A 12,346-nucleotide genomic window follows, 5' to 3' on the forward strand; every position below is an offset into this window, starting at 1 on the left:
AACATCTCATTTCTGCCTAACACACCATAATTGGCACCACACTCTCTTTTGAGTCAAAAAGGCTGCAGCATATTTCTATTTCTATACAGTAATGAGAGAAAGCATTACAAAAATGACAGCTGCAACAGCACACTGCTGAAGGAACTCATTGGATCAAGCAGCATCAATGGAGGGAAAAGATCGTCGATTGGGAATGGAGAGGCCAGCTTAAAAAGGAAGGGGAGAAATGAGGCAGGGACCAGTAGGTGTTGCGTGGACGGAGGAGGGATGAGAGATGGAGCCAGGTGGGTGAGAGGAAGGGCTGAGTCGGGAGGAGCAGGTGAGTGATAGGTGAAAGCAAGCAAAGGGAAAAGGGCAGATGGAGCGAGGTGGGGAGGGAAGAATGAAGTTGGAGGCAGCTGCTAGAGGGTGAAAAGTGGGAGCACAAAGGCTTCAAATGCTGGAAACAATTCAGTAAGAAAGGTGATGGTAGGAGCAATTAGAGGAGACGTGAAAGGCAGATGGAACCATATGGGGGAAGAGGATCTGATGGGTGTAATATGTAGTTAGTTGGTAGATGGAGTCTGGAGGGGACGAAATGGGTAATTGGGAGCTGGAAAGATATATGGGAAAGGGGACAAAATGAGAGGACTTGGGGTGGATCGGGAGAGAAAAAGGTGAGGTAAGGCTTACCTGAAAATAGAAAATTGAATGGTCATGTCATTGAGCTACAGACTACCCAAGTGGAATATGAGGTATGTTCTTCTTGTTTGCAAGGGGGAGATGGGGGACAGAGGGAAGGGGGAAGACAGAGGAAAGGGCGGACAGAGGGAAGGGGGGAGACAGAGGGAAAGGGGGAGACGGAGGAAAGGTGGGACAGAGGGAAGGGGGAGACGGTGGAATGGAGGAACAGAGGGAAGGGTGGGAGACGGAGGAGGGGTGTAGTCCAAGGAAAGGGGGCACATAGGGAATGGGGGAGACGGTGGAAATGGGGGACAGAGGCAATGTGGAAGGCTGAGGATGGATAGAAGAGATTGAAATGGCAAGCAGCTTGGAGATCAGGCGCATGTGCTCTGAAAATTGATTATCTCATCTATATTTGGTCTCTCTGATGTAAAGAAAGCTACACCAAGAGCACTGAATGAAGGAAACAAACTTGAAGAAGGTGCATGTGAATCTTTGCCTTCCCCTAGAAGAGCTGTTTAGGACCCCGAAGGTGGTGATGGAGAAGGCGTAAGAACAGGTGTTGCAGGTTGAGTGGAAAGAGCCAATGGTCATGGAGAGGTGGTGGGGAAGAATGAGTGGACCACAAAATCATGGATGGAGTGGTACCCATGAAATGCAGAAAGGGGTAGGAAGGGGAGGATATGGCTGACAATGGGAGCCTGTTGCAGATGGCAAAAATAATGAAGCATGATGTGCTGGGTGCAGAGGATCCTCTCCCCAGTTCCACTTCCTTCATTTCTTCCCTAATGGTTCCCAGCAGCATCTTCCTTAGTTATTGGAATCCAGCATTACTGGCCTTTGTGTTCCTGCTGATCACCCTCATAAACTTGTCACCTACTTCATCCTCTCCTCGTTCCCCTTCCCCCCACAAACTGCAGCTGCACTTATTTCTTTGTTGGCTTCCTCCTATCTGTCTCTCATCTCCACCCCTCCCCCACCTGGCTCCATCCATTCATCATCTTCCACCCTTCCTTATACCACCCTTCCTATCATCTACTGGCCTCGTCTCAACTATCCTCTCCTACTTACCGTAGGTTGGCTTTCTTCCTTCTTCACTGATGCAGGGTCTTGATCCGAAACGTCCACAGTTCTTTCCCTCTGCAGATACTGCTTGACACGTTGAATTCCTCCAGTAGCTTGTTTTGTTCCTTCTTTCTGGATATGTCATTGGTAGAGGGGAACATGAAGCGTAAAAACAAAGCGATGTCTTCCAAGCTCTTTTGAGGGCCTTGATGATATCGAAGATAGCTGCATTGTTTGCCTTTTAAACTGTGTTGTTTTTCCCTTGGCTGGTAAGGACTAAACCAAGGTATGTGCATTGCTTGAACCAAGATGGCAGGCAGGTGAGATGATGCACGCTGAAGTGGTTTAGGTTAGGAATTACGTGTCAATGGGAAAATAATTGAATTTCTACTTTAATGTAAAATAATTTATGAATATTTCATGTTTAAATACTGTGTTGAATTGCAATTCATACTTTTAGATTAATGAAAATAAAATAACTTATGGACTATGGGTTTATGTATCTCATCAATTCTGATTAAATTCTGTTTGTTGCTCCATTATGTGTTGCATGTTTTTTCATAACCATATATTTATATTCTGTTTTGTTTTCTTGTGTATTCATGTTGAGCAATTTTCTATTAATTCTCATTAAGTATGCATAACTCTTCAGTATTAATCCATGAAAGAGTTGAAGGCAATTAGTTATTTGACTTTTTCTTCATAAAAACTTGGTAAATGCAAGCTCCAAATTTGCCTGATAAAATATTTCAGTTTATTGAAAGAAAACTAATTTTCAAAGAATATTTTGAATAAAATGCAAAATATTCATGTGAAAATAATATACTTTCCAAATGTCAACATGCATATTGATGGATTTTAGATCTTTAAAAAAATTTTTTTGAATACAAAATATCAACCTTATTTAGTTTTAAAATACAAAAGTGCATAATTTCTAACCTACAGTTTGTGATGAAGTGCTAATAAAATTTTAATTAGAAGCTGCAAATATGAAAAATAAAAATCTTTTGACCCTTTTCATTGTTGTTCATGAATTTGGGAATTTCCGAAAATGGAGTGACAACCAAAAGAGAACTGTGGCGCTGAATTCAATGCTGTGTGATTTCCCTCTAACAGCACAGCTTCTAATGTGAATTTCTGGGACTACTTTTTTACTTTGATTTTCAAATTTGCTATCTTCCTTGGTGGATGAAGTGACCGTACTATTCTGAGCCTCCATCATCTCTTCCTGCAACCCCTTTTCTCTGTGACCTACCAGTGGTTTTACCCTATGGTAGGTTACGTCATGCTGTTCTACCACAGGGTAGAACCACGGACAGGCTGCTGAGAATCTTCCTGCATCAGTGGAAAATACTTATCTTTATGCTATTGTTCATTGTTTCTTTATGACTTAACTGTGGCAAAATTTAATGTCTGACAATTCTGTCAGATTAAAACTAAAAAGTAATTATTGTTGCATTTAACCCATTTTTTAATTTTATACTCATCCTCTGGAAAGTATGGAGTAATTGTGTTCTCTTGCAGCTTTGTACTTTACTTTGACAGCCTTTTTCCAGATCTCAGCTTGTACCACTATATTGATCTACCTACAGCGCACACTGAGCAGCCTCCTCTTCCCTTCCTTGGAGGAAAGGGAGATACTACATCTAATGGCTTGGCAACAGGGAATTTGGGAATTCCTGCACAAATGAGCAAATACACCAATGACATGGATCATCGACTTGAAACTTTTAAATAAAATACATGCATTGGGATTTGTGACATGAATGTAAAAGACAGAGTTCCAAAATCAATACCAGGTCAGAATGATGGTGTGAGAATCTGCTTGCTTGGTTGATTCTACACAAGATTAATGGGGCAATGGGACTTATTTTCCTTTTGAATAAGGAATCAGGACACAAACTTGTCCAAATTTCTTATTAGATCCTATTGAAATTAGAATGCCACAGATATATGCAAAATGGAAATGATCACTTTGGAGAGTTGATAGAACAGAGAGAGAATGGGATTAATGTAAACAGGCGATTAATGGTTAGTGTGGACTTGGTGCACTGAGGGACCTGTTTCCATTCTTCAGTGCTCTGCTGCAACTCCATGAGTTTAATCTGATTACTCTTCTGTGATAAATATCGAGCTATGCTTATTGCAAAGAATAAATGTGTATTAACATATTTGACTGATTTGGGAATCCTTGGTGCTTGGTATTCAGTGTCAACTCTGAAATGGGGGAAGGGAGAGAGGTTTGGAGTGTTTAATTTTGCTTAATATTAAAAATAGTTTCTGCAAATAATTAAAATTTTATTACCTTGAGTTTGCAAATACTGAGTTGAGGCAATTACTGGAGAACTGTGTTGGTAGAATTGCTGCCAAATTAATGTGTTTATTTCTAAGTAAAGAGTTGGATAAGGTGAAGTGAGGTTTTGCCTTCAGTTGTTTTTATCAAAAAATAAAGAGGTGTATTATTTCTTGAATGCACAAGGAACATTGGGTGGTGAAAATGTATTCATGCAAATTATTCATCTGAATTTTTGAATATCAAAAATATCACAGTTCTCTTTTTGACATTTTTAGTTGAAATTTCAACCTTTATTATTGAAGTTTATTATTATTCCATAGAGAGTGGTTTTTCCTGCTTTCTCATGAAGTTCTCAATCCAATGTACTGCCTGTTTGAATATGCTGGAAAGAACAACTACTGTTTGCAGATAAATCCTGCATCATCAATTAATCCTGATCACTTGACCTACTTCCGTTTTATCGGAAGATTCATTGCAATGGTAAGTCTAATGAAAGAAGTAACTAGAATCTGGTGCATTTGCACGTCTATACTCTCAGCACCAAAAAATCATTTTTCAATGCAGATCTTTTATATTTTAATAGCTTTGCAACAGGAGTTCCTTTTCTACAAAGTGGATCTCTTGGTCCCATCAGGAATGAAAAACCTATGTCATGCTTTTTATGACTGTAGAGCACCCATAGTATCTTGGAACCACACAAATACTTTGACAGCACTGTTGTGGTGTTTTGGAAAATAAGTCGGAATTTCTGCACTGCATTTCCACCTTCTGTTAAACTGTTCTGCATATGCCCTAAATTTCACTAAGGCCTATTTGCATATAAATCTTGTGTATGCTATTTCATAATGGTTCAGGATACAGCAATTTTAAAGTTCTGATTCTTGTTTTCAGATCATTTTGGTGATTTGTCCCTAAATCTTGTTGCTTATCTATGTGATGCTCCTTAACCAACATCTGTGCTAATAAATGGATTGATGTCTATATCTCTTTATCATTCCCGTTGAGACATTTTACTGCAGTATGCTGAAAGCTCTATTCAGATCAAAGTTGTTGTTGGATCCAAAGTAAATGAGTTCAGAAAGTCCTGCATAAAATTTAGAGTTGGAACATTTTGGCCAATATATCAATGACCTTTGGTAACTTCAGTAAGTTTCCAACTACACGGTTGACTGTCCTAAATAACGTAACCATGTCAACAAATTTAGGTATTCAGATCTCTATTCTTCCTTCACCCAGTCATTGGCAGATGTAGTGAAAAGGTGAATCCCAGTAAAAACCCTTAATTTTACTCACCCTACCATAATCTTATTAAACAATGAGAATAAATATCTATTGTTACCTAGCTCTGAACTAATCTCAATAAATTGCTCCATTTCTGTGCACTTTAACTTTTGTTACACTTCTGAAGTGGTCCTGGTCGAATGATTTTCGGAATTAAATAGCATCTAACAATTTTCATTCTACTTTATTTGCTGCGTCTTAAGAATATGAAATGAGAGTTGCTGGATATATTTTTTCACTTCCTTTATGATTTGATTTGTTCATCTTAGATATTAAACCTTACAATATTGTAGCTTTGACAGCTGCATGAGGGAATCTAAGGGATCACCTTTGCAAATGTTCTTCATCAGTACTGAGGATACTGCTATTAATATTATCAGAACTTCTCTCTGAGATTTGACAAGAGTTTTTGTTTTGTTCTAGGCACTTTACCATGGTAAATTTATTGATACAGGATTCACACTGCCGTTTTATAAACGGATGTTGAATAAAAATCCCACAATCAAAGACTTGGAATCAATTGACCCAGAATTCTACAATTCACTTCTGTGGATCAAGTAAATATTTGTTCATTTATACATTATATGAATAGACCAGTGGATTATAAATAAAATGATTTAAAAATATATTAATATGGCCAATAATTAAAATGACCTAATTATTATAATTTTGTTTTTGTGTCAAAATTTTGCTTGCTAAGGGAAAATAGCTTGAGGGCAGAGTGATACTTACATTTGTAATTCTGTTAGGAAATTGGAAATTAATGCAGTATTGAGAAGCAGGTGATAGAAATCATTGTATTAGTATTTTTAATCTAATTTTTTTTCTCTCTTAGGGAGAACAATGTAGAAGAATGTGGCTTGGAACTGTACTTTGCACAGGATATGGAAATACTAGGAAAAGTAACAACCCATGAACTGAAGAAAGATGGAGAAAACATTTTGGTCATTGAAGAGAATAAGGAGGAGTATATGAGGTTGGTAAAGACACATGGGACACAACAGGATCTGCAATCTGCAGCTAAGCACAATCTACTGGAGGAACCCAGCAGGTCAAACAGCATCAGTGGGAGAATGGTCCACTTTTCGAGGTGAAAACCTTTATTGAGACTGGTTGATATGATGGGAAAAAAGAGAAGAGAGCAGGTAGGAAGAGTGAGCTCCATGGTCCCCAGCAAGTAGCAAAGTGTGACAGAGGCAGAACTTTGACAGATGCCAGATAAAGTGGAAAAAGAGGTAGAAAAGGCAGATACTTCAGATGAAGAAAGATGAGTCGTACAGGCTGGAGTGAGTGATTAGAAGACAAAAGCTGGTTGTGCTGGAACCTGGTGCAAAGGTGAGAATGGTGGTATCGAGAATGATCAGATGATGCTGAAGGGGGGAGGGCAGGAAAGATCAGAATAATCCAGTGGGGAGGTTGATGGGGATTGAACCAAAGAGAAGGGGGTAAGGGGCTGGGTGGAGGAAGCTTAAAAAAGGTCAAAAGAGGATTAGGAGAAGAGAAGGTGGAGGGGTCGCTCATTACTTGTAATGAGATAATTCTGTGCTCATACCATTGCCTTTTCAACTGCCTGGGTGGATTGAGGTGTTTGTCCTCCAGTTCACATTGGGCCGCACTCTGGCAGTGGACAGGTCAGTGCAGGATTGAGGAGTTGAAATGGCATGCAACCAGCAACTCAGGATGGACAGTGAAGACAAAGCATCGATGCTCTGTGATAAATTCCCCATGTGGAAGGCAGACTCCACCACCAAAAATGTCTGCCTCCCTCCCCTTTCTGCTTTTCATAGGCATTGCACTCACTGTGTGATTCCCTTGCCTGCTCATCCCTCCCAATCCATCTCTCCGTAACCCATGGTACTTTCCCCTGCAACCCCAAGAAGTGTAATATTTGCTCTTACACCTTCTCCCTTGTCACCATCCAGGAACCACGCAAGGCCAAGATTATTATGCACCTCCAGTAATCTCATCAACTGCATTTTGTGTCATTTCACCTCCCCTTCCCATACCCACCTGTCCAGCTAGGGCCATCTCCACCCCCAGAGTGGACCCCAATATGAACTAGATGAACAACACATTCTGCCTGACTACAGGTCAATGGTATGATGATAGAAGTTTCTAATTTCAGGTAACAAGTCCCCTCTTACTTCTTCTGGACCATCTTGTGTTTTTCTTGCCCTTCTCTGGCATCTGCCAGCGTACTGCCTCTATCCATCATGTTTCACTTTAACTAGTTCACCAATCCCACAAGGGCCCCTGTCCCTCCACTCCTACCCGGTCCCCTTTACACGAGCATCCCTTACTCTATCCATAGTTTTGAAGTTTTTTGTTCCAAAACGCAACGCTGATGCTGCTTGACCTGGTGAGATCCTCCATCAGATTGTGTTTAAAATTTGAGCTTAATTGTCCTTTATATATAGTTACTCTCCTCTGCTTTAACAGATCGGAAGACAACATTGTGATGATATGATTTGTAAATCCTAATTTATAAATCCAAAACAAAACCTATGGGAATTGTAGGTAAATTGGGGAATTTGGGCAGCATGGGTTGGAAGGGCCTGTTAACGTGCTGTATGTCTAAATTAGAATATAAGGTTTTTGCAGATCAGTCTACTTCTGTATTCTGAACTAAAATGCATAACTTTATTAGTTAAGAATTTTTTAAAATCCTGATTAAAATGTCAAATTAGTTGGATGGATTCCCATAAATATAAAGTAGTTTTTTAATCCACTGCCACCAAGGCACATTAGTTGTCAGAGTTTAAACAGTCTAAACATCACTTGCTTCAGCCACTATCAGATATTCATGGTAACAGGCCCTTTCAGCCCACGAGCCGATGTTGTCCAAATACACCAATAAACCTATAAACCCTGTACGTTTTGAAGGATGGGAAGAAACCTGAGCACCCAGAGGAAACCCACACAGATGTGGGGAGAATGAACAAGCTCCTTACAGACAGCACCAGATTCAAACCCAGGGTGCTGGTGCTGTAATAAGATTGGGCTAACCATCCTGCCCTACATTTATTTATTCATATCGTCTTTCTATGTAGGTTGCTGACAGACTGGAGATTCACCCGTGGAGTTGAGGAACAAACCAAAGCTTTCTTAGATGGTTTCAATGAGGTCGTACCTTTAGAATGGTTGCGGTATTTTGATGAAAAAGAACTAGAGGTAAAAATCTGCAGTCACGCTTACCTAATTAATGCAATTCATGGTACTGTATTTCCAAAGGGAAGTGCTGGAGAAACTCAGTAGGTCATGCAACATCCATTGGAAGTAAAAGGCAGTCATTGTTTCAGGTTTGAGAGTTCTCAGGAGGGCTGAAAATCAGGTAGGTGACTGAATGTAGAGGTGGGGAGAGGGGAGGAAGGGGGAGGAGCATTCCTGAGCTTTTGTGGTAATTAAAGAAGGTACTCAAAATCCGTAGGACTGATGCTGTTTAATCCTCACTAATACACCCTCAGCACCCAAATTGATAGCTTTAAAACAAAAGTTTCACTTTCTATTTCCTTTATTTTAAAGATTAAAGCATTCCCGCAATATTTAACTTTCCCTCTAAAACAGATGGTGGTTCTGCAGCTGCAGAATATTTTCCATTGGGCAGAATCTTCTTGGCTGTGCCTGCCATTCCTGAAGCGTACCACCTGAGAATGGAAGAGTGTCCTGGTCTTGCATGCATTTCAGAGAAACCGAGATTCCTCGTAGAGTCCAACATTGGAACCCAGTCTTGCCGCTCAGATCCAGAACTTTGTTAGATCCAAAATCTGAGTTTCTCCACCACATTTGTGTATTGATCTGAGCCCCCAATTATTTCATTAGGGGCTACAGATCTGTGGGTTAAAAAGCAAAATAAAGGGTACTTTTTGGCTTTTAATTGTGTGTTCTGTAGAATAGAACATTAATAATTCTATTTTTAATTAGAGTTGTTTTCAGTTGTCCTTAAGCAACAGCGTTCAGGAATGGGCTGATAAGCAGCCTCAGCCTTTGCCCTACGGAATTACCAAGCAATGACGATCTCCAAAAAGTGAGAGTCTTAAAGACTAACACATCACATTCACAAGTTACTCTATTCATGTGGGTCACCATTGACTGGATCTGCCACTCAAATACTGTGACTGCAAGAATAAATCAGAGGCTGGCTATTCTGAGGCAAGTGAATCACCTCGTGACAACTGAGAGCCTTTCCATCAGTTGCAAGACAAAGTCAGAACTTGATTTGCCTGGATAGTTCAGTGTAAAGAAACTCATGAAACTATCCACCAGAAGGCAGCCCACTTGATTGGTACTCTACCAATCAATCAATCTAAATATTCATTCCCTCCACCACTGATGCACTGGAGGTGAAAGGACAGGTATGCCATTAGAAGACGGGTTGGTAGAGTCAGAAAGAACAAACAATGCTGAAGGAAAGAAACTATTCCGTTTCCCAGTGATGGATTTGCTGGGCCTGACTTTCAGCTCTGCATCTTGCATTTCTCCATTCCCTAGGTGGTAAACCACCCTCTTTTCTACTTTTTATGTTTATTTGCTTGGTTTCTCCTTTCCTGTGTTGCCCTGTTAATCTTTTGACTGGATATTTTTGGACATTCAGTACAGTAACAGGCCCTTTAGGCCCACGAGCCCATCCCACCCAATTAACCCACAACACCCGTACGTTTTGAAGGGTGGGAGGAAACTGGAGCATCTGGCAGAAACTCAGCAGGCATTGCAAGAACATAGAAACTCCTTACAGGGCTGGATTTGAATTCCGGCTGCTGGTGGTACTACAGTGTTGCGCTAACTACTATGTTAATCATGCTTCCCTATGACCCTGGCCTCACCTTATCAGAGATATTCCTTTATCCTGTCCATCCTTTTACAACCTCTCTGCAGTTTACACCAGCTTGTTTTCATGCTCCCAGTTCTGATGAAGGGTCCTTCACCTGAAATACTAACTCTGTATCCTATTAAAAAGGCATTGCTGACCTGCTGTGTGCTTCCATTCTTTCTATTTTTATTATAAATAAACTAAGTGTTGTGAGGAGAGAATAATTGGTGTGAACAGTGGGACATAGTTAATAGAACTAAAGTTAGAAGATATTCCATTAAATGGATATCTAGCTCTTTCATATTTTGTACACCTTAAATAAGTCTCCCTTCAACTTCTGAGAAAACAAGCCCAGCTTATTCAGCCTTTACTCTGCCAGAGAAAGATGAATGTGTTAATAATATGAAGTGTGAATAACCATAGCAAAAACATGTGGACACAAAAGAATAAGTATTCTCAAAGGATCAACGTTGTCTATTTTGTATATGCAGTGTTTTTGATAGAAGTAGTAGAGATGGTCTTTGATACATTATAGTCATCAAATCAAGTCAAGTTTATTGTCATCTGATTGCACAAGCACACCCCAATGAAACAACATTCTCTGGTCCTCAGTGCAAAATATGCAGACACCCAACCAGATATCTTTGGCTTGGCTTCGCGGACGAAGATTTATGGAGGGGGTAAATGTCCACGTCAGCTGCAGGCTCGTTTGTGGCTGACAAGTCCGATGCGGGACAGGCAGACACGGTTGCAGCGGTTGCAGGGGAAAATTGGTTGGTTGGGGTTGGGTATTGGGTTTTTCCTCCTTTGCCTTTTGTCAGTGAGGTGGGCTCTGCGGTCTTCTTCAAAGGAGGTTGCTGCCCGCCAAACTGTGAGGCGCCAAGATGCACGGTTTGAGGCGATATCAGCCCACTGGCGGTGGTCAATGTGGCAGGCACCAAGAGATTTCTTTAGGCAGTCCTTGTACCTTTTCTTAGGTGCACCTCTGTCACGGTGGCCAGTGGAGAGCTCGCCATATAACGATCTTGGGAAGGCGATGGTCCTCCATTCTGGAGACGTGACCCACCCAGCGCAGCTGGATCTTCAGCAGCGTGGACTCGATGCTGTCGGCCTCTGCCATCTCGAGTACTTCGACGTTAGGGATGAAAGCGCTCCAATGAATGTTGAGGATGGAGCGGAGACAACGCTGGTGGAAGCGTTCTAGGAGCCGTAGGTGATGCCGGTAGAGGACCCATGATTCGGAGCCGAACAGGAGTGGGTATGACAACGGCTCTGTATACGTTTATCTTTGTGAGGTTTTTCAGTTGGTTGTTTTTCCAGACTCTTTTGTGTAGTCTTCCAAAGGTGCTATTTGCCTTGGCGAGTCTGTTGTCTATCTCGTTGTCGATCCTTGCATCTGATGAAATGGTGCAGCCGAGATAGGTAAACTGGTTGACCGTTTTGAGTTTTGTGTGCCTGATGGAGATGTGGGGGGGCTGGTAGTCATGGTGGGGAGCTGGCTGATGGAGGACCTCAGTTTTCTTTAGGGTGACTTCCAGGCCAAACATTTTGGCAGTTTCCGCAAAACAGGACGTCAAGCGCTGAAGAGCTGGCTCTAAAGCGGCATCGTCTGCAAAGAGTAGTTCACGGACAAGTTTCTCTTGTGTCTTGGTGTGAGCTTGCAGGCTCCTCAGATTGAAGAGACTGCCATCCGTGCGGTACCGGATGTAAACAGCGTCTTCATTGTTGAGGTCTTTCAGATATAGCACACATACAAACAAACAATACACATACATACAAATAAGTATTGTTTCATAAATGTGTGAATCTCGAATAGTTAGTATGAGCATTTCCTTTCCTCATTCATCATTCTCGCTGCCCATGGGAAGAAGCTGTTTCTCAGTTTGGAGATGCTGGCTCTGTAACTCCTCTGTCTCTTTCCTAATGGGAGCAGCTGAAAGATGCTGTGTGCTGAAGGGTCCTCAGTGATTTTTCGTGCCCTCTTCAGACAACTCTAGGTGACTTTTGTCTCTTGAACTCGGCTTTATTCTCAGAGAATATTGGATGGAGATTGAAGTATTCTCCTGGGTGTAATTTCTCTCCACCTGGAGTTGTTATGGTAGAAGACAGTTAAAATGACCAATTAATAGCGCATACTTTGTAATTATGATATTTTCTTGCCTTTCATTTTGCATGGTCATTCAGATTAGACTGGAACTTCCCAAATGATGTTGAAAGCTAATGACAACATACTG

The 12,346-nt window shown here is 41.1% G+C and overlaps 1 protein-coding gene across 5 annotated transcripts in view; it reads left to right on the forward strand.

Annotated features, from left to right (window-relative positions):
- Positions 1-12,346, forward strand: part of wwp2 (WW domain containing E3 ubiquitin protein ligase 2) — a 185,902-nt gene that overhangs the window by 160,522 nt on the left and 13,034 nt on the right. For all 5 annotated transcript variants that reach the window (XM_069901300.1, XM_069901298.1, XM_069901299.1 and 2 more), the window contains 4 exons: positions 4,345-4,504; positions 5,729-5,862; positions 6,141-6,281; positions 8,356-8,476. In XM_069901300.1, the coding sequence (XP_069757401.1) occupies positions 4,345-4,504; positions 5,729-5,862; positions 6,141-6,281; positions 8,356-8,476 (556 nt within the window). The remainder of the gene's footprint in view (positions 1-4,344; positions 4,505-5,728; positions 5,863-6,140; positions 6,282-8,355; positions 8,477-12,346) is intronic.

The sequence above is a fragment of the Narcine bancroftii genome, chromosome 10, assembly GCF_036971445.1.
Source record: "Narcine bancroftii isolate sNarBan1 chromosome 10, sNarBan1.hap1, whole genome shotgun sequence".
NCBI classification, from domain to species: Eukaryota; Metazoa; Chordata; class Chondrichthyes; order Torpediniformes; family Narcinidae; genus Narcine; species Narcine bancroftii.